Source organism: Puccinia triticina, chromosome 2A (assembly GCF_026914185.1).
Source record: "Puccinia triticina chromosome 2A, complete sequence".
Classification (NCBI taxonomy): Eukaryota; Fungi; Basidiomycota; class Pucciniomycetes; order Pucciniales; family Pucciniaceae; genus Puccinia; species Puccinia triticina.
Genome location: NC_070559.1, coordinates 8,732,590 through 8,754,981, shown reverse-complemented (window position 1 = coordinate 8,754,981; position 22,392 = coordinate 8,732,590). Strand labels below are relative to the sequence as shown.

At 45.5% G+C, this 22,392-nt stretch overlaps 5 protein-coding genes across 5 annotated transcripts; 3 read left to right on the top strand and 2 right to left on the bottom strand.

Annotated features, from left to right (window-relative positions):
• Positions 1-22: 22 nt before the first annotated feature.
• PtA15_2A921 (uncharacterized protein) lies at positions 23-2,338 on the top strand (the record flags this gene model as incomplete). The annotated part of the gene is made up of 1 exon (XM_053166992.1): positions 23-2,338. The coding sequence occupies one exon, from the start codon at positions 23-25 to the stop codon at positions 2,336-2,338; it is 2,316 nt and encodes a 771-aa protein (XP_053018159.1).
• A 714-nt stretch (positions 2,339-3,052) lies between these two features.
• Positions 3,053-4,108, bottom strand: PtA15_2A920 (uncharacterized protein; the record flags this gene model as incomplete). The annotated part of the gene is made up of 6 exons (XM_053166991.1): positions 3,053-3,237; positions 3,302-3,404; positions 3,490-3,748; positions 3,819-3,887; positions 3,953-3,992; positions 4,069-4,108. The coding sequence occupies 6 exons, from the start codon at positions 4,106-4,108 to the stop codon at positions 3,053-3,055; spliced, it is 696 nt and encodes a 231-aa protein (XP_053018158.1).
• Positions 4,109-5,147: 1,039 nt separating this feature from the next.
• PtA15_2A919 (uncharacterized protein) lies at positions 5,148-6,385 on the top strand (the record flags this gene model as incomplete). Its single annotated transcript, XM_053166989.1, has 3 exons — positions 5,148-5,534; positions 5,633-5,756; positions 5,847-6,385. The coding sequence occupies 3 exons, from the start codon at positions 5,148-5,150 to the stop codon at positions 6,383-6,385; spliced, it is 1,050 nt and encodes a 349-aa protein (XP_053018157.1).
• A 5,201-nt stretch (positions 6,386-11,586) lies between these two features.
• Positions 11,587-14,146, top strand: PtA15_2A918 (uncharacterized protein; the record flags this gene model as incomplete). The annotated part of the gene is made up of 4 exons (XM_053166988.1): positions 11,587-11,661; positions 11,755-12,126; positions 12,212-12,337; positions 13,883-14,146. 4 exons carry the CDS (start codon positions 11,587-11,589, stop codon positions 14,144-14,146), a joined length of 837 nt encoding a protein of 278 aa, XP_053018156.1.
• Positions 14,147-21,536: 7,390 nt separating this feature from the next.
• On the bottom strand, positions 21,537-22,339 carry PtA15_2A917 (uncharacterized protein; the record flags this gene model as incomplete). Its single annotated transcript, XM_053166987.1, has 2 exons — positions 21,537-21,715; positions 21,844-22,339. The coding sequence occupies 2 exons, from the start codon at positions 22,337-22,339 to the stop codon at positions 21,537-21,539; spliced, it is 675 nt and encodes a 224-aa protein (XP_053018155.1).
• Positions 22,340-22,392: the final 53 nt, after the last annotated feature.

Below are 22,392 nucleotides of genomic sequence, written 5' to 3'. Positions count from 1 at the left end.
AATTTAGAATGAATATTAACACATGGCCGTGGATCTTTACTCGCAGGGTATTTCGCCACACTCGCTTCTCTGCATGGAACCTGCACTATGGCGACAACAAATTGTTGACCATGTGACTTTCGACCTCTCTAAGGAGTGTATTCAAATTGCCTTGATCGACAGTTCAAAATCTCTATACTCGTTCGCAGAATGTCAACAAATCTTGGATCTTCGTACTCTGCAACCCGAATCTACGCCAGCCTCCGGTGATCCGCTGTCTTCCAAAATCAAGCCTGCCTTGTTTTCGCATCTCGATCCTCTCCTCTCATTTCTTCAACAAAACAAACAAGCTGCTACCGATCTCAACCAGCTATGTCGGATGTCGAGTTATCAACTGGCTATTTTGAAAAAAAAGATACGCCCATATCCATTGACACCTACTACGGTGCAGGTGGCTCTAGACGAACGAAGTGCCAAGCAGCGAAAAGCAAAGCCAATCTCGATCAAGAAAAGCTCGACTAGAAAAAAATCTTCCTCCTGCTTAGGGACGCCGTCAAAGAGCCGCAAACGAATCAAATCAGCTCCGACACCTGAAAGCGAAAGTACACCTTCTCAACTACCAGAAGTTATGAACGCATTTCATTTGGGAGCAAAAGACCTACATCGACTCGTTTATCATTTAAGTGCCTATCGATCAACGCTTGTCGACTTATTCCAATCCGTCGTTCTCCCAATCCTGAGGGCCGAACTTCCGCAGCTTTACTCACTCTGGGTTTTAGAATCACAGATTCAGTCCCACCGGAAATTATTCAGAGAACACTCCATCCAATTCGCCAAAATCCTTCTCGAAAACGAAGCCCTAGAAAACTATCAGCATCTTTATTCTATGCATCATCGACATCGACCGGACTTGCTACGTGATCTGAAAGAATGGTGCCAGGCAACTACCGCGCCGCACTCTTGCGAGCAGGACCACTTATCTTCCGCAGACACAAGCCTGAACGAACAATCTTCAATCCACCAGACTACTGTGAAAACCCCCTTATTTAGCCCCAGGAGTTCCATGAACCTAGAGTACGCTGTGTCAAAAGACGAAAAAACTGTTTCTCAAGATGCCTTGCCCGCCCTGCCTGTAACACCGATTTGGCCTGGAATTAGCGCCTCGCCAAGTGTGCCCTTGTCTGATAACCTTGAAGTCGAACCAATCACCCTCGACAGTGACTATCGCGTGAGACGAGAACGAACGCCTTCATTGTCACCGCCTCCGGAGGTGTCGTCTGAGTCCCGGTTAGCAACTCATTCTAACCTTCACCTTCCTATCTTGATCCTTGAAAAAAGATTGCTATCATCAATCAAGCCCGAAAATGAAAGGCAATTAGCGATTGAGATTGTAATCAAGTTGGCCGAGCAGCGCTTGGAAATCGACAAGATGCTTGAGAGCTACTTCATCTTGAAACTACTTGACGAAGAGCGCGACTCTAGAGATCAGTTCTCTGGAATTAGTCGATTGTCCGACATCATCACAACCTCACGTTTGGCCGCCGGTGTCGACGGGAGTGAAGCTAATATCGCCCAGTACGCGACGATCAAAGGAGCACTCGCGGGGTCAAAACCAGCTTCGGTTGATGATAGCGCCGCACAAGACACTCCATCTAAAACATCCTATCGACCACCGAGCAAAACTTCCGAGTTGAAGAGACGACAATGTATTAAAAGAAAAACTTGGCTGGCGGCCACTCGACGGCTGGATTCTCGGCTGGTCGGACAGCAAGAGCAGCATAGCCCCGGAAAGAAAGTATGGCCTGAGCCCATCTTTCTCAAAAACTCTAATCGAAGGAAGCGGAAAGACGAAACCAGCGCGGAAACCAGTTCGAATTCAAAGGATGGACCAAGCTCTTCAGATGTGAAAAGGAGCAAGCGAGGAGGACAGCCGATTGAAGAAATACTAGAAATAGTACAAGACGGAAAGCCCAGTGACGCAGTCGAAGCAGTTGGTCAAGTAGTATGGGTCAAGCTTAATGACGACCACGACCCTGGCTCCAGTGATCCGATCCTAGTTTCCGCACCGGCTTCCGGCTCCGGAACCGTTGATATTGCCACAGGGTCGCCCAATAAACAGCCAACGAATGGGCTGGTGAATCAAGGGATAATAGCCGAGCTTTCTCAACCTGTTGATCACCTGGATCCTCCAAACTCCAGCTCTCAAATACGGGATGAAGGGTTGGAGGGGGGGCGATCGGACGAATTGACGATAGAGAATTTGAAGCTGTTCACCCAAAACGACAAAGTGTTTGAAAGTTTGACTGGTGAATGCTCGAATGAAAATCTTAGTGAAGTTGATTCAGAATGGCCTCGATGAATCCATCGTTGACCAGGGAAAACCTTGTTTTTTTGTGTCCTGTTTATATTTACCCATTGACATTGTTAATCAATAGACTTCATCCTGTTGGTGTCGGTAATCCCTCAATTTTGTTGTGCCTCAAACTTTTATGGACCACCTGATCATTATTTAACATCCTGGATCATGCCTAAATGGATACATCAAAATTTCTACTCAACCTTTTGTCACTTTTTAATTCGTACAATAATAAGTCTTCACTGTATCTTGACCCAGCCGCGCGCATTCCACACATGATTGAAATGATAAAGAATGCAATTGTACACTTATTGCTATGACATTTGTCTTTCGTGTGTTAGTCTACTTTGTTATCTGACCATCTTGGCACACTGGACCTCACATGGGTTAGACACCTTTTTCAGGGTTTGGTCTTCATTGACTGGAGCATTCCAAGGGTTTTACTATTTCTTGAAAATTGCGTAAAATGTCCCCATAGGCAAAAGTGGGCCATGGCACGTCTAGAATAACTCCGAAGCCAGAGACAGATTTGGCTAGTGAATGGCAGCAATGTGCGACAACAGCATGAAACAAGGCTACATTCAACAAATATAAAGTCCTGCCAGATGCTTGCACGATCGCAGGTTTGGCAGGCCTCAGCTGTACATATGCAATCAACAACGTACGATAGAGACACAAGCATAACAATCAACTAAGAACTGGGATTGCAAAAAGGCCCTAAAGTGATAAAAGCCCGCCAATTCGAAGGTTCAGACCTAGCAGAGCGTTGACGTTGAGGCCAACATTGAGGAACACCCCAAGGTCTAAATGAGCTTGCTTGAGTGTAGCCGCAAGATCGATGTTCAATTGAGCGGAAATTTGCTTCATCGAGGCGAAGGCAGGTGAACAGTCTTGGAAAACGGCTACAGAAGTGATCACTGTTGTTAGCATAGTGCAGCTGATATCATTGACGCTGAAGGGTCTCACGTCTGAATCGGTTGGACCAGTCTGAACCGTAGCGCTCAGCACCGAGCTTGAGAGTGACTTGAAGTGACGAGAACAAGTGGACGATCTGTGCTTTGAACTGAGCCTGGATGTTCAAAAATTTATGAATCGGTTGGCAATTAGCTCATGGCGGTTTGCTAACGCCAGTCAACGGAGAGAATGAGACCTACCGACACGTCAAACGCAGAAGAGTCACATGCGCATCGGCCAGCCTGTCTATTTACAGCAACCGCCTGGTATGAGAACGAGGAGGCAGCCTGAAGAGCAACTTCCATCGATGCTCCCTGCTGAAAAACGTCTCGACACTTGTCGGCTGCAGCAGTCAAGCTAGACCAGCTTTGCAGCATAACTTGAGCAGAAACTGAGACAGAGGCCGACGCCGAGGCCGAGGCCGAGGAGCCCCAATCTTGGCGGCGTACGAGAGATCCGCTGCTAGATATTAAAAATATGACTAGTTGGTTATTCGAATACGAGGCACAGATAATAGGATTTTACTGACTCTTTAGTTAATGGGGCCAAACCGTCTCGTCGAGATACTACGCGATCAGTTCGCAACTTGTCGAAGTCACTGCAAACAAGGTGAAAAAATGTTGGCAGGTTACTGAGAGAAAGTGTGGGGCTACACAGGCTTACCTCTTGGCACCTGCGACCGAAGCACTGATGAGTTGAAAAACTTTGTCACATAAAAGGGAGGTATGATTAGCGACGCTGCGTAGACAAAGGGCGATATTTACAGGCCAGCAACTTACCTGCACAAAACAGTAAGGCTTGAAGGACATTGGAGAACATTGCGGAAAGGTTTGAAAGAGTAACAAACGGGTATAAAGGCGTAGGCTACTGAGGTAGATGGGTTCGAAAAGGAAGATACAGAGAGTTCAAATTCAACCAAGTGAATATAGACACGGAAAGGTAAAGGTAATGGACCACAGGAAAAGGTAAACAAGTAGAGGATGAGGGGATAGCGATTGAGTAACGCCCAAACCAAAGCCTTTTATACTGAAGCAAAGCAACGATTTTGATCCTTGCTACGAGTATGACTTAGACATCAGCGATAGCCGCTCAAAGCTTTCATAGCATGTCACCATCCCTGCTCTCACCCGCGGGGGGACTGTTTCATTCAGCACGAATCGAGTCTGCCCACGATCCATAGTCCAGATCCAGCGTAGTCCGACCAGCTCGCAAGGCTGCGGTGGAAGGTCATTCTTCCATGGACTTGGGATAAGCCGGGGTTACCTCTGTGCGCTCTGTGGATATCAATGATGAACAGACGTGTTGCTTGACCAGCGGTATAAATCCGCTGAGGGAGATCCTTAATGATCTATATCAGTTTGTTGTGCTGTTTGATCAGAGATGGAATCAGTCATTCACCCATCCACGATGGCATACTGCAGGCGGTCGTGGAACACCATGCCGAAGTGAAATGGCACCGCGATTCTCTTCGCATCACATCAAAACGGCCAAGATTTGTTGCCTCGAGTGAGCGACCGCAACGGAGTATTCCCGCGGCACGCTCGTATTCCGAATTGTTCAGGTTGAGTGTGTTTCTTCATCTTGAAAAGTTAATTAATTGCAACTTTCCCGAGCGATGGGCCTGCGAAGCCTCTCGGGCGCGTCCCCGCGGGATGCTCTCCCGGGAGCCGGGACGCTTTCCACTATGTACTGCGGGAGGCGGGCCCTAAGCGGAAATGGCCCCGGGATGCCCGGCCGCCTTGATCACACGGAAAGGAGTCTGGACGGAAAGATGCTCTTAGCACTATCAACAAGGCCAGGCTAGCTCAGATTCCAGATCACGGAACGATCCTGTATACTCGAACAGCAACCTTCCAAGATGGTCCATCTTGAACTGATGAAGATAGCCACTTTCAATATTCGATACTCTCCATTCAAACCTAGCAGTTATGCAGCCAATGATCAAGTCCTATTTGCTGGCGATGGCGAGGCTCCATGGTCAGGTCGGCTCCCGTTCATCACAGACCAGATCAAGTGGGAATCCCCAGATATCATCGGATTCCAGGAAGTCCTCGAACATCAGTACCATGACCTCAAAGCAGTGCTCAGTGATTTTACTTCGATTGGGGTGGGCCGCGATGATGGCATTACACGGGGCGAATACGTACCTTTGTTTTGGAGGACGGATAAATTCAAAGCTCTCAGCGTCAACCATTTCTGGCTTTCCGAACGACCCGACGACGCTGGAACGATCGGCTGGGATGCCGTAAGAAAATCTCTATGTTGAGATCTTGACCTTGCTCGAGAAATGTTCTTCTCACTGTGAGCACTGATTATCATTTGAAATCATTCATGGTCATTTAGGGGCAAACCAGGATGGTCACGTTGGTCCATTTACAGCCCATGTTGTTAGGCGTCAGCCGGTCCGAAGAATCCAATGCTTCCTTCTTCGTTATGAATACGCACTTCGATGATCGTGGTTTGAAAGGTATCGAAATCACACAGTTTTCCCAGTAGAAACAGCAAAAAAGTTCATTCCTAATATAAAGCCTTCCATCATGCCCTATGAACACCTAAGCTCGGACCGAATCAGCGAAACTGATCCTAAAAAAATCGAACGAGTTGATAACTGAGACAGGTCGCCCAATAGTCCTTATGGGCGACTTCAACGCTCCTAGACAAGAGGCTGCGTACAAGGTTCTCACTGGACAATATTATGCGGATGAAACTCCACTCCAGCCGGCAGATCAATCTTCGAAATATTGTGCAGCAGGAGTCGAACAAACGTATGGCAGAGACCAAGCCCCTCACACCGAACCCGCTCAACAATATCTCGGTGGAAGCATTCCATCTTGCGACGTTTCGGCTGGGCCGATTGCTCGATATTTCATAGATTGCGGTGCGCAGGTCCAACGGCCATACGGTGCATTTCATGCCACTTTTACCGGCTTCGATAATAATCCAAACGTTGCTCAAGTGATTGACTTCGTTATGATCATGTCAAGTCCTTCGAACCTTTGGCAAGTGATCAAGTATGGTGTTATTTCTAATCAGTTTCAAGACGAACCGCTTGCTAGTGATCATCGGATGGTTTGTGCCGTCATCCAAGCCGGATGAGCTCTCCTTTCTCGGGCGGCTCAGCTTGCGCTTGCGTTCAAAAAGAAGAGCAGGCAAATAACAACAAAAGAAGGGGACGGGGATGAACAAAATCAGATGCTAGACTTTTGGTGTGAATGAAAACAAATCAAAGACGCAGCTGTACAGAATAATTTGTATTAAGAGAGCATTTAAGCCAATAACTCACTTGATTTTATCAGGTTTGTATATCCCTGTAGATTTTTGACATTGGTAGCAAAAGAGTAATAGAAGTTTTATTAGGATCTCAATTCCCTTACAACAAGTGTCAAGGAGCATTCATTCACCAGGGGAGATTTTGACACAATGTCCAGAGAGTGCCATACTGTACCCTTTTTCTGTAACTGTGCTGGATGCCTTTGATGAAATTAGTGTAAGAATTAATGAAAGTTCTGGAACTAATCCACAAATGATCTGAACCTGATCCTGGATTCATGCATAAATCATCCAAAAGTCATGCAGAAGTCAACTGGAACACAACTGGAACGCAGTTGAAACCACTAAGACATAATGGCCACAATCAAATCATAATTCAATTTGAACTGTTTGTTAATTGAGATGAATTCTTGGGGTTCAATTCATATTAGGGCCTGTACCATAGGGCATGGAAATTGAAATTTTCAAAATTTATTTGCCTCAAAATTTCTTGGGACAAAAATTGAGCCTGGCCAAAATGTAGGCTTGAGCCCAAATGTGAAGAATTTCAACATTTGAACCCTCTGCTAGTTCTCAATTTTTGTGTACAGGGCAAAAAATGTTGAAATTTTTCAAAATTGAGGCCCATGGTACAGGCCCTTATTTACATGTGCATGAAGGTGGTCATTGTTTTCACTTTTCTAATGTAACTGTCATGTGCGCGTGTGTAAGTTTCTTACAAATCACAGGTTGGGCCTCCCGCAGATCAACAACATGTACACCCCCGTTAGAATGATGGGAAGAGCCCATCTGAATGGGCATATTTCCTTAAAGAATGCTGGTATCATCTAGAATTGAGCCAAAAAAGGATGAAAATATGAGTCAAGTAAAGCTTGGAGGTGTGTGGTCCCAGATTTCAGCTAGACATCCTGGCTTCTTAACATATATAAGCCTGTGAGTTGTTTTTTTGTTTGTTTGTTTTCCAATGTCTCCATGCACATGCATGTGAGTTTTTTTCCACTTTGCCTATGTCATCTTTGTGTACGCGCATACATTAGGGTTACAGATCACTGGAGGGGCCTTTCACAGCTCCATTACAAGTAAAAACTGGTCAGAAAGCCATGAAAGCCCCTGTGAGTCACATTTACATTGTGTGGAACCCCTTTGACATATAGAAATTGATCAACAGAAATTTGCCATAAATGAGTAATAATTGGACATTGATTAAATATGATTTCATTACAGGTTGTAATTAAGTTATCCTCAGAAAATTACATGGTTCTATACAACATTGTGCAAGGTCCTGTGACAATTCCACAACACTTATGACACACTTCCCATTGACTTCTAAAGAATTTATCAATCATTTCCTAATCCACATCTAACTCACATCAGACCCAGAAAAACATGAAATTAGACTCTGGCAATCTCTGGAGAGTGTGTCAAAGTCTCCCCTGGTGATTGGTCTTAAAATTATGACTATTGAATTCACTTTCTTAATGTATTCAGACCTCATCTTGAGGGGGGCCTTGAATTATGTTTTGGCACAAGGTGTGACTTTTATTGGGGAGTTGATTTAATCTAATGAGCCATGGTACAAGGAATTTTCAGAAAGGGAGAAAAACAATTGAGTGTTATCAGATTGCAGCCAAGTATTATTTGGGTTCTAGATCTATGAGAGCATGGTCCTTGAGCTATCTAAGGAGGATACTGATACACCCAGGGGATATTTTTTTTTGAGATCCCACAAATCATCATCAACAAAGGGTAGTTACACTGAAAATTCTTGAATATGCTGTAGATATCTTGTCCATGGTGAAAACACATTTTACTTTGCTGATAAGTGATTATTGTCTGTTTGATTGGTTTCATTGTGAATTGATGGAAATGGTAAGTGCAAGAGGATAAAAATTTGCCAAGGATTATCAAGATGACTGTTTGAATTGGTGACAAGATTGTGGTGTAAAGAGGCACAAGTATGTAAGTGCAAGAGAGAATTAATTGCTAGATTGCATCAAGGACAAAATCACAATGTGACTAACAATACAAGGTTATGTATTTATACTCCACATTATGTAATGAAAAGAGTGACATGAGAAACAAGAGCATGAGGAACCAGGAAGTCTTGTTAAGACCATTGTATATGTCAATCATGACATATGATATATACTGTAGTGACACATAATCTTTTACCTAAGATTATGTAACAAGCTACAACATAGTGTGTAACACATTAGTGTTAAAGATTTTTACAACTAGAATTGGAACCCAATAATTTTGATGGATAGTAAGCAACACTGTTAGTCAGCATGATAAATACATAGTAGCATGCAAATAACCCACAATCAAAGGCAAAATGCCAATTTTATCTGGCAAAATTTTAAGAAAGAAAGAAAGAAAGAAAGAAAGAAAGAAAGAAAGAAAGAAAGAAAGAAAGAAAGAAAGAAAGAAAGAAAGAAAGAAAGAAAGAAAGAAAGAAAGAAAGAAAGAAAGAAAGAAAGAAAGAAAGAAAGAAAGAAAGAAAGAAAGAAAGAAAGAAAGAAAGAAAGAAAGAAAGAAAGAAAGAAAGAAAGAAAGAAAGAAAGAAAGAAAGAAAGAAAGAAAGAAAGAAAGAAAGAAAGAAAGAAAGAAAGAAAGAAAGAATTGAGAACAAGTGGAACTGTACCTGGGAGCAGCAGACATGATGTGGTCTGGGCAGAGTAGTTGTGGAAGGATGAAGAGAAGATCCTTCCATGTCCACTGATCCCAGGTGTACAAGATGGGGTGTGATATGTGAAACATAAGAGAAGATGAAGTGTAATGTATGTAGCACACAAAGAAAAGAAAACAAAGTGACTAGCTTGATCAACATAATATTACACTATATTCTATATTTATCATCCTACCAAACAGGGAAGAAGGGACTAAGTATGAAACAACAAGATTTTTGGGTGTGGAAGTGACACACTGAGGTATGCAAACTGCACATGCACATGTTTTCAGTTAGCAATACCACTTGAACTCCAATTTTCTTGACAGCAGGCTCTTTGGATAGACAAGAAGCCAAGAAATCTCTTGGTATTTCTTTTGCCAAATTTCACCCATCCTTAATCTGTATCCCATAAGCCACAAAAAATTCCCTATCATGGGTGAGACGGGGTTTGGCCTGTCATTACCTAGCTGAGTAGGAGGAGAGGACTTGTAAATTTATTTGTAAATTGGGCCATGCAAGTACCAAGGTTGACTGATGAGTAACTTGCAGCAAAATCTGTCAGAGCCATGAAAACAATGACAGATGTGTCACTTTTGTGAGCCAAAGCATGTGTATGCACTTGCACGTTTTGACCTGGAGGAGTGCTTCACAGGTCAACTTTTGGTGATCATTCATTAATGAAGAAGGTTTGGTAGAGTCTTAAAGTTTGGCAAGGTTGATGGGAAAGCATAGACCTCCGCCATGATCCATACGGTGCCACAATAGCTGCTTTTATGAAGAAGTTTTTGCAGAATATTTTTTTTCTCTGGCAATTCTGAACACTCTTGTTGCAGAAGAAAACTTCTGTTTTCTCAAGTTCCTCCTTTGCAGGCGGGCCCTTTTCTCCCAAGATAATAGGGGGTTTCAAAGTTGGCCAGATCCAACTTGCATGCACTTTTGCAAGTCAGTGTTCAAGTTCATTCTTGAACACCAAGTTGCAAAAATGCATGCAAGCCAAACTGTACTACACCCCCTAAGCCTGCTTGAATGTTTTTTTGAAATTTGGTGTTCAATAAAAGCCTTGAACACCAACTTGCAAAAGTGCATGCAAGTTGTGCATGCCACATGGCCAACTTTGAATCCCCCTAGTTTATGCAGTGACACAGCTTACTCAGTCCCACCAAGCAAGAGTGCCCCCTGCCAGCGGTGCTTGCAAGGGGACAAGCCAAAAAGCCACAATCAAAGAGGTCCAACAACTATATAATTTTATCCAAGCATGCTTCAAAGAGAGTGGATACAAATTTGGGGCCTCATATGGGGACTGTTGTCATTCAATGTTAGTTGTGCTAGTGTTGGTTGATAAAAGAGTCATGGGCAGGTTGGAGTTTGTGGAATTGAGTGTGTGCGGGCAAGGGGGGAAGCGGGGGAATTCAGCCCAGATTGGCGTTGAATGGGGTTGGTGTCTTCTGAGTGAGCAAGACTGAGTGGCTGGGGTGATAAGAGTAGAGATGATTGACTCGTTGAGGCGTTGTAAGCTTCCTTAGTTCTGTTTGCGCGGAACTTGAAGAGGGCAAAACTGCAAGAGGGATTCAGGAAATGGGAATGTTGGTGATAGATGACTCTTTTGATTCTATAGCCAAGGCCAAGCTTACGGTAATTATATCGCCAGGTGACCTGACGCCTGAGCCAAGTCTCTTTTGCATCTCGGATTGCAGATAATGTGACCATTATTGGTCCCTCCAGCTGGATTTACTCTCCCTGTTTCTCCAGGATCCTGGGCCCTTGAGACCGCAAGTTGGGTCGCGGCGAAGCCGCGTTTGGCGGCGGCGCCGCCCACTCAGTTGGAGCAGCAATTTCGCGGCGAAGCCGCCCACTCAGTTGGAGCAGCAATTTTGCGGCGAAGCCGCGGGACGGGGTAGAGCTGATGCTCGGCCCCTCAAGAGCTGGTGCTCGAAGAAGTTGGGGACTGAGCTGATGCTCTGGGTTCAGATGTCAATGCGCACAAACAAATTTTGATGGGTAGGAAGGCTTACGCTGATGCGCTGCAGCCTTAGCTGACCAGGGGCATTTCGTGATGAAAAGAAGAGCCCTATTTAAGCAAATCAGAAAATCCGCGCAGCTGCTGTATCCCGGTCCTCCCACAGAATGGTAACATGGGGTCATCTCCGATGAAGTCATGCCACGATCAGCCCCAGGACTACCTCCCCCACCCCAAAAGATCCATCCAGGTAGTGATTGCAAGTCTGCTCATCTGTCCACAGGCGCTACATTGGCAAATGCTCACCCAGCCCGGTGTTGTTTTACCCAGGAAGCACACCCACTGCCTTATGCGGAATATCTCTCCTCAAGCGGCCAACTGCCTGTATTAAGATTCACCATGACAATGTCATACCCGCCGATCTCCATACTCAACACTCAGAGCAGTACGTGCTATGGTCCAGATCCTTTGAGAGTCTGTGAGCCGCAAATACAGGCCAAGCAAGGAGATTACCACCGCGCATCTCTCTGTACCCCCTCTGGTGACAGAATCTCTTTCCCCTTATAGACTAAAGACTGCACCGAAGCAAGTTTGAACCATGGTCATTTCCTCTACAAGACCTCTATTGCATTCACTAGCAACACCACTGGCAAGGAAACCAACATCTTGGTGAACGCGGCAGGATACGGAGCTAGAACTGCCAAGCTGCAGGATGACTTTGTGTATATGCTCTCCGGGCGCTTCATCTTGCGCAAGGAGGAGCCTAGCCCCACTGTCCACTTCAAACAGGACATTCACCTCAACATTGGCCCTTCAACCAACTACACAACTGATCTAGCTAACAAAGTTGGTGTCGAGGGGCTTGGGGTGGTCATTCAGCGCAATACTGTTCAAGGCACCGGGTCTAACAGACAGAAGCAAACTGACCTGCATGTTATTGTGAGGCATACAGATTAAGACTCCATTGTTAGTCAAATGAACCAAATTTAAGTCGCTTGCCACTCACATGTCTCCTTTTTGGCAGCACAAAGACAAGGCGGAGTTTGAAGTCAAGTACGTTGTGCCTGGAAATTGTCTTCAGGTTAAGACCCATGGTCTTTACCAGCTTGGCCGCAAGCTATTAATCTCTGGGTACATCCAGGGCTACTGTGTTGAACATAATAGGGGGATTCAAAGTTGGCCATGCACGACTTGCATGCACTTTTGCAAGTTGGTGTTCAAGGCCTTTTTTGAACACCAAATTTCAAAAAAACATTCAAGCAGGCTTAGGGGGTGTAGTACAGTGTGGCTTGCATGCAATTTTGCAACTCAGTGTTCAAGAATGAACTTGAACCCTGACTTGCAAAAGTGCATGCAAGTTGTATCTGGCCAACTTTGAAACCCCCTAATATGTGGGAAGTTCAGGTATGCCACATCGTTAACCCCCCAAGTTGCCTGAGCAAAAGCTGACCAATTACGACACGTGCATCAAAGGTCTTGAACTTATCTGTCCCATCTGGCAACCAGAGCACAGTCAGTGCCACACCGTCTTGGTCAGGCAGTGCAACACGTGGTCGCCCCGGCTTGGTTGCGCTCAGCAAAATCCAGTTGCCCACTCTGTTGACAAGCAACAAACCATTGACAAACCTTCCCAAACGCCCTGAGGCATCCAACAGTTTGACTCCTACAAGTCATCCTTGCTTCTCTCCTGTGCCACCGGCCTGGCCCTCTGCAAGAGAAGATGGGGAATTACCTCAGTCTTCTCACAACAATGGCGACAACCATTTTGTCAACACCTACCCTAAAAAGTGTACTCCGGCCGAGATCATAAATCACGCCCGCAAGCAAATGAAGGTCTCCTAGCACTCGCAACACTCAACTCTGCCCATCAATGTACATAGTGATTAGCTGTTCACATAGTTTTTGTAGATACTGTTGGCCATTTTTTTCCCCTTCTCTCAATGTCCCTTTTGCTTGGTGCACATCCTTGTTCAAGTCATCTTTCTCTTTGTACATAATTTTTAAAATGCCACTCTTTTGATTGTAATTCCAGATTCACCTTCCTGTGAACCACATTGCTCCCATGTCAGATCATACACTCACTCAAAGTTGAGGCTACTATGATGACTTCACCCATTGGATCCCAGTCAAAAACAAGGACCAATCTGCACCAGATAACATAGCTTCATGTGTCAAAAAGGGAGGGTCCAGAACATGTTTAGAGTCCCCAGCACCAACGGTGTAAAAAGTCCGATACACGTATTTGTATTGACCCTGTATTGCTGCAGAATGTATAGGCAATACATTGTATTTGTATTGCATTGCAAGTCCGATGTAATACATGTTGTACTCAGTTGGTGCTGCTGCGGATGAAATACAATACACCTTAGTGTATTGCATCCATGGATGCAATTACATGTATTTTACATATACAGACCTCCAGACCAGAATCTGTATCGCTGGAACCGCGGCATCAAGTGTCACATCCCATGTTCATCAGCTTTCATGTAATATGTGACGTCAATGGTCAAGTTAACCGAGATTGCTGGCGGCTCAAGCTCCAAACTCTAAGTCCGTAACCTCCGGAGTCCGATTCCCACCTCCTGATTCCTTTCCAAATCCACCGACTCCAAGGTAAGTTTTTTTTTATCTTTTTCCTCCAATCACCTCAAGATTCCGGAATTGATGTACTAATATCCAGCCTTTTTTCCCACAGAACTTCCTTAAATTTGCTGGCAACTGCTCCGGTGCGATTGCGCAATCGCTTCAATGGTTCAATCTTCCTCTCGCCGCCTCTCTGGTCAATCTACCCGAGCTTCCACTCCAGTCAATGCACGCCGATCTGTCCGACAAGAGGAACAGAGAAACAGCGAGTCCATCCCTTCGTGCCAGCCCACCCCTAGTCAGAAATTTCGGCCCCGCAAGCGAGTCTCTAGCACCTCGTCTATTGCTCGCAAGCAAGGATCCACGTCAGCTTTGATACCGCAGAAATCACGAAGGAAGTCAAAAAAATCAGCAATTGACGACTCCGAACCCAATGAGACCTTACCTTTACTGGACCTCGCTCGAGACTCGGACGAAGACAATTCTAAGGTTACTAAACGCACAAAAAAAAACCGAGCAGCTACTGCCAAAGGTTGATTTTCTTTGCTTTAATTTATCTTTCTTTATTTTTCTAGTCATCATGTCTTTTTCTCCTGGCTTTCCTTCCCCTTCCCCTCGCCTAGAAATGCAAAAAAAAAAACAAATGTAGAGAGAATACAAGGAATACTGTATCTGACTTGTATTGCATTTAGAATGCAATACAAATGGATTCTAATCTCTGTATCTGCAAAAATAAATACAATGTATTTATGGTGTATTGCAAATTTGATGCTATACAAAGTATTCATGGACTCATGTATTCAAAAAAGTGCTATACACTGTATATGCCAATACATATACATGTATAGCACTTTTTACACCGTTGCCAGCACAGTATACATGGGGGTTTGATTCTGACTCTTTTCTTGACGGATAAGGTTCAACACTAATGTGGATCTGAACATTAATGTACAGAAAAGCTTCTTTAAGCTGTGTTTCCAGGCGCGGCGTAAGGGGCTTTTTAATGTCACATTGGATGATTGAGGACTCACCCGTACTGTCGTATTTTGCAAAATCTGACAGTACAACACCTGTTATGTTACAGCGGTGGATTGCGGACTCACCAACACAGTTGCATTTGTTGTACTGTTGGATTTTGCAAAATCTGACAGTACCCAACTGAGACTGCTGTCTCCAACCATGTTACCACTACCATTTACCCCAATCTACACCTTCTGCACTATTGCAATCGAGCTGCCAACATTGAGTATTACGGCTCACATCTGATTTTGGCGCCGCTCCATTGGGATGTTCTGGGCATCAAAAAGGTTTGCTCCCGGCGCCTGCTGTGGAGGTTTGTCCAGTTCCTCTCTATTGACACCATGGCCACGGAGATGGATGGGATCAACAAGGAGGATGGAGTGACGGAAGAAGTCCTTCACACCTTTTCAATCCCTGGCCTGCCAGAAGCTACCCTCCAACTTAAGGTAGGCATGCCCATAATCCTAATCTGCAACCTCAACCTGGCCGCGGGGTTGCCAAACTGGGCCAGGCTTTTGACAGACAACATTGCCCCCAATGGGCTCAGGTGCACCATACTTACCGGATTGCGGGTTGTCTCTACGTGCACCATCCCCAAGATTAAGCTCATACACAAAGCTAATGCCTCTCATGCCGTATTGTTCAGCTGGGTCCAATTTCCGGTCTCAATGGTGTTTGCGCTCACAATCAACAAGTCACAGGGGCAATCACTTGCAAAGGTTGCAGTGTACCTCCCACACCCCGTTTTCAGCCACGGCCAACTGTATGTCGCCCTCTCGCGGGTAATGTCTGTTGCAGGCCTCTCAATAGGAATTGTTGCCCAGCCAACATGGCCGCATTCCACAATGGATGTAGTAAACCTCAATGTCATCAGGAGGTGCGCCGAGGAGCTGCACACCTAGCCAGCACAAGCGTGAGTGAACCAGTCCAGCAGAATTTTTTCCATTGTCTCACATGTATATATACAACAACTACCTCAAATGCTATGTTATACAATGTATTTCCTGGGTCATCAGGATCACCCTGAAGCTGAAACGGCCCCAGTTGCTCTCATCCATAAGACCTCCACCTTTCCTATCACTGATCGCGCGGCGTTTGCGCCGCGTTTTCCCCTAGTCGCCCGCGTGATGGCTTGTTCGCGGCGCGACGATTGCCCCCAGGACGAGCAAAACCGTGAGCAGGAATATGAACATCTTCATCTTGTCTTGTGGTGGGTTGAACTGAGTGGTTTGATAGTTTTGCGCAGGTGGTGTGTGGAGTGCTGTCGGTTTACGGATTGAGCAAAGGTTGGGTTATGGCCCTCTATAAATACATGCAAATAGCAAATCCTCCCTGCCGGTAGAGGCAAGCAAGGTGGCCATTGGCCCGAGTACATGCGTAGCTCACCGGAGAGCACTGCCGCAATGGCAAACCTGTAAGACTTTCATGAAGAAAGCCGTGCAGAAGAGATGGACCATGGTCACACGCGGTTGTTTGTGATGACTAAATGACTAGGGTTCCGATCCGGCGCTACCCAACCGGATACCGGGTTGGGTCAGGTCACGGGATGGGTCAAGAGATACCCGGTATCCGGTTGGGTATCTCTGTTGAGGAGAGGGGCAGAGGAGATGAAATGTGGCAGAGAAACATTTTAAACTCTTTTATTGGTTATGTAAGAGGGGACTGAAACAACAACAAGAAATGATAAAAACTATGATGTCGGTAATTTGATGTTATCGACATCAATGATGGCCTCAGCGAGCCAGTTTTTGAGGCAGATGAGGGACTCCAGGGTTTCAACTTTCATTCGATTTCGCGTGTAGTCCTGGATGTATCGACCGGCCAAGAAAGCCCTTTCTGTTGGGGCACTGGATGCCGGTACTGCGAGGTAAGTTTGAGCCATTGTTGCGAGTGTTGGAAACTCCTCGGAATGTGTCTTCCAGAAGATTAGAGGATCACAAGACTCTTCTTCGCATTTGGAGCTCAAGTAGCAAGCAATCTCTTCATCAAGCAAAGACACCTTCTGCTTCTTCTTTTTGAAAAGGCTGGACTTGATCGTGTTTTTGGGGACCACTTCAGAGGGTTTGTCAGTTGTGTGGTTGTTGTAGCGGTTATTCACAAATCTCTTGGCTTCACGCCGAAACTCGTCAAGAATAGATTGCCTGCTGCGAGTCATTATCTCAAGGACCTCAGCAGTGAAGGGGTTGGTTTTGATGCGTGGGTCAAGCAGTGTAGAGCATAGATAAACGGGTTTATCGATTGCAGAATCAAAATATCCCTTCAGCTTGTTGAGCATAGCATCCGCGGCAGGAATCAGTTGGCTAGCACCATACTTCTTGGAAGCCTATCAAATTGGAAATGTTTGATCAGTATGTTATCGTATCTGATACACACTGAAATGAGATTGAAAAGAGGCGGACCTCTGTAAGTTTATCCATTAAGCAAATGTATACCGGTGCTGCAAGGACCAAAGTTGGAGTTTTTTTGGGCGAGATCGTGTCTGTTGCTTCTTCAAGAGGCTCCAAGAAGTTACAGAGCAGTTTAACTTTATCCCATTCGTCTGGAGTAACGTTGTACTTCTCACCCAAGTTGTGGGTTTCACAGAATTCCGCAATACAAGTTCAAAGGGTGTGTGCCCTCCTGAGCATGTAGAAAGTGGAATTCCAACGGGTTGCAACATCATCAATCATTGATAACGTTTTTCCGATCAAGCGGATGGTGATATCTGAAAAAGACGCTGCTTTTTGAGTGGAGCGCTTCAAGAAGGTCGTGAGGCCGCTTATCCGAGAGACAACAGTTTTCACTTCTATCTCATTTTTTTCATTGTGTAGGATGTTTGATAGTCCCGCGGGAATTGCTGCTGGTGGCGGTGGTGGTTGAGAGAGTGATTTGATTGCAGCTTGCGCTGCAAGATTGATCATGTGTGCCATACAACCAAGCAGGCGAGTTTGATCGTCGAACGGAATACGACTGGATAGATAGGAGCCCATTGTACCATTGTTTGCCGCATTGTCGGCCGTGATGCAGAATATCTTGTTTGTAATTCCAAAAGACTGAAGTACCTCAACTAAGTGCTTTCCTAGATTGATTCCAGCGTGACTTCCCTCAACAATACAAGCAGCTAACACTATTGAACAAAGAGAGAACTTCTTATCAATCCAGTGGGCTGTCACTCCTAGTATTGATTGGTTACTAGGGGAAGTCCAAGTGTCGCAGGTCAGGCTGATCTGGGACTGGATTCCACGGAGCTGTTCACGGAGGACTTGTTTTCCCTGTTGAAATGTGTCACAAATGAAAGAGGCTAAGGTGTCGGCTGAACAAAGTAGATTTTTCGTATCCGGGTTGCAGAGTCGAAGGAGCTCGTGAAATTCTTCATTCTCAACAACAATGTAAGAGATATTACAGTTGATGAAAAAGCGGGCAATGGTAGCGGTCAAGGAGGCGCGGTCGAGTTTCTTGGGCAACTTTCCTTTAGTTAAGAATTTGGTGATTGCACCGGTATTTGATTTGCCCTCGGTTATTCTGTGGCAGCGGTCCAAGTGGTTGATCATACTTTTGGTTGATCCCTTCGCGTCAACGGCAAGCCTTGTGAGGCATAAGTCTTTTCCTCCTGGAGTTTTGTTGACCTGGCAAACATTGAAAGACACGTCGTTGGAGGTCGTTGGCTTGAAATATTGCCAAACCCAACTTTTCTTGCTAGAAGTTTTGGATTCAGCGTTGACCTGTGGCGTCAAGTGTTCGTTTTCGGAGTCTGAATCGATGTCGATCGGTTCAGGGTCTTGTGCAGCGCGTTTAGGGACCATTTTCGGATGGTGGTGGTGATCAAAAACGGCACAGATTCCCACTATCACACGTCAGAGCCTCAGTAGCTCAATTTTGGGCGATATCCGCCGGGTACCCGGCGTCGGGGCCGGTTACACCGGGTACGGATCTCGGGCAGGCGATACCCGAACCCGGGGCACCGGATCGGAACCCTATAAATGACAGTTTGAAAACGCCAATCTCTGCCATTTCTTAGTTACAGTCTGGCCCACGACCGGTGCCAATCATCAGAGTATCGCTGAGCGGTGACGGCCCGCAAGAGTTTTCATATTGAACCATTCTGACCGATGCCAATCCCCGGAGTGCTCTTTTGATGAGCGGTGCTGGTGACGGCCGGCACCGGCCATCCTGGGAGTGCAGTACTGAAGCTAGGGAGGGACGGTGTCGGCCAGTGGGAGAGCTGCGTTCCGCTTTTCCTCCATTAAGCTTTGGGGAAAACAGTACTCGCCGGCACAAATTTGCTTTAGTAAATAACTATTTGGTACTATAGTGGAGAGGTCAATCGGGGATTCTTCCTGGGCGAGCAGCACCTTGCACCAGCTTGCCGAGGAATCTGGAGTGGATGAAACTTTTCGCTCGGCAAGCCCTTTGTGGATCCCCCGCATACTTTCACGATCGGCCTTTAAGCCAAAAAAAAAATTGGTCTGTCAGAAGCTCGAAAGCTTCGCAGGATTTCTCCCAAGTGGAATCATTTAGCGACTGAGGGAGTTTGAGCTGTTTTTTTCCGTCGATCAGCAATAGCCGCTGACTGTTCGGCTCTGGTCCAAATTCAAGCTTCGTGTCCGCCAGGATTAGTCCACTTTTTTTTGCTCAGCAGACTGTGTCTGTAATTAGCCGCCTCGTAAGACTCGATCGAGGTCTTCTTGATTTGTTCTGCAACTGTCTCTGAATCGAAAATTTCACCAACTGCACGGCCGAGTGGCTTGTTTCCTATCAGCTGACCGAATCTCTTCATTTATGTATGTTTTCTGCTGCTTTTTTCACTTTTGGTGGATTGGAATCAACCCAACCGACTTACACTTTTCTGGATGAATGTTGTTGTTGTGAGTTCCTAAACCCGCCTTGATGTTAGGTGTTCTTGGAGGATTCAAGACAAGTATTTGGGCGTCGGTATCCCATGTGCGATTTCAGGCCTCTGATGTTCAGCGGAGGCCGATCCTGTTGAGATGTGCGAAAATTGTCAGTTGGTTTTTATATGACTCAGGAGGCGAAAAATGATCGTATGTTTGATTGAAGATTTGATTATATCGATTTGATGCTAGAATCACAAATCAGTAAGATAGCATCTGACCTTAGCTTCGCATCACTAAGTTCGTCCGACCTTCTAGTTGCTCGCTGTAGAGGGGGATGCGTTCGAGAGGCAGATGATGTGTTCAGAGCCTCCACTGTGACTGATGACATGACTGGGAATAACCGATTCCAGCATGTTGAAGAGGAACAGCGACGGTTTAGTCAAGAGTTGACGATGTTCAGTGTGTTCCCTACAACGAAGACGTGATCATAGCGTCGAAACAGATTAGAATTTCACAAGTTGATGCATAAAACAGGGAAGAAGCAAATCAATCTACTCATCTTCTTCATTACAAAATGTCAAATGTCGAGATCGATACGATCGGAGCCACGAACAACTATTTCGAGTGATCGTCCGGATAGTCATAAATATGCTTCTCGCTAGAGAACAGAAGATGGGTTCAAATATCAGGCCAGCTGGTGTGAACTGAGAAAGTAGGACACGCGTCCCGAAACCAACTACTTTGCCCTGGTTATCAGCCACATATCGGGACCGTTTGATTCAAGGAGGGCCATTGAGACGCTTCGAGAGTTGAGCGAGTCCGCCAGCGCCGGATTTGCCCGAATATAAGCACACAGCTTGGGCAGGCCTCATTGGATGGTTCATGCCGGGAGTTTCCCTAAGGAGGGCGAGATGGTCGGCAGCTGGTCGTTGGAAAATGGGGTAACTGCTTCGACAAAGCATCAACTTACAGCCACAGTCGATTTACCTGTCAAGATGCCTGTGGTGTGTGATACATATATTCCTCTGGTTCTCCATTGTAGTCTGCTTGAGAAGGTTTCAACATATGACTCGAGCAGGATGATTAACCTGACCATGGGGATCCCAATGACAATGGGTATACTCAAACTAGTAGGTATCTTATGACTGATACAGTCTCTCCGCCTGAGCAGTTTCTTACCAATTGTTTTGGTTTCATCACAGCTCCGTGTTGCTGCACGGCAAACTGCATCACTGCTGAAAAGTAACAGCCCTCATCTCATTTTGCCTCCAGCTTTGGCTACCATTTTTCCGTCAGGATATCAGACGAGCACACTCCCACATTGAAAGGTTGTGTCATGAAGAGAAACGAACAACTCTTCGCACCGCCCTACAGGTTTTATCGACAAATCTTCAAATTGATATTGACAAACAAAGTTGTATACTTTGCCCTTCTTCGCCAGCTTCTTAAGACAGCACTGAACTTGGAAAAGACTCTCTCAAAATTGTCTTGTCCTGCTTCAAACAATTCTACTGTCATTTCAACCATAATTCTGCCCAAAGACAAACAACAACAAAACTCACAATTGGTCTGACTACCCTTTCAGTGTTAATGGGAAAGTAATATTGTTGAAATGAGAAGCGTATAAGTCTTTTGGGATTGATTCATTTTTATTTCTTACTATGCACACTATATATTATTGTCACTCAATAATAATTAAATAAATGGATATAATTTTTCTTCCTTAAAAAGCAGAAACCTGACGTATTTCAATCAGGATTTCCACGCCCTTTTTGTTTTTAGGAAGATGTTGATCTGAATAGCATTTACTTCAGGAGCAAAGTTCAACTCACAGACCGAAGAGAAAAATAAGAAAACGGAAGGGGGATGTTGAATTGAATTAATTCTGACGAGTCTTTTAAAAGGGATAAAAGCGGGCTGCTGAGACGAGGATCACATTTCATAAGGCTGGGGTTGGTTTCCAGGGATATAAGCTGTATGAGAATTGTGGTCGAGCTGGTTGTACCTTCGGGCTTGCTTCTCCCGAACCTCTCGCTTGTCTTTCGCGATTGACCGCTCTAGCTTCCTGATGTACATGATCATCGCCGCTAATAGTGCTACTCCTCCTACAACTGCAACCAAATAAAAAGATCACATCTAAAAGTCAACCTCCATCCTTCGTCTGCGCCCCCCCTTCCATTTTTTATGTTTTTATCATTATAGGAGGAGAAGAGTAAATCTGTTTAATCTTCTTACTTACTTGCTCCAAATATAATTCCGGTTACGGCCCCGCCTGAAAGACCGCCCTTGTCCCCGGATTTCTCTTTTGAGGATGAAATTGACTGGGAGTTACGGGGTGCTGTTGAGCTTGTTGAAGAAGAGTTGCTGTTATTGGAGGGGAGAGCAGAGGCAGTAGTTTGAGTTCCGGCCAGATCGGGTGGATTATCTGAATTCGAGCCGGCTTGGCTATTGTCATCGTTTTCAGTGGGGTTCCTTGGGCTAGACGGCTGACTCGATGGGCTTGTCGGGGTGGTAGTCGTCGTCGAGCCTGTTAGAGGCGAGTCCTTGAAGCTCGGGGAGGAGGACGTGCTGGGCTGGGTGTTTTCAGTTGTTGGGAGTGGGTCCTCGCTGCCATCGGTGAGAGTGGATTGAGTCCGGACCGAGATCGCACTGAAGAAGAGTACGAAGAGTAGGATGTAAATCGGCTTGAAATTCCTGCGAGGAAGTGGGGTGTGGAAACGTTCATTGAGTGCCATCCTTGAAGTTGCGATTGCTTTTCGGCTGAGCAGGCTGACGAGAGGCCGTAAGT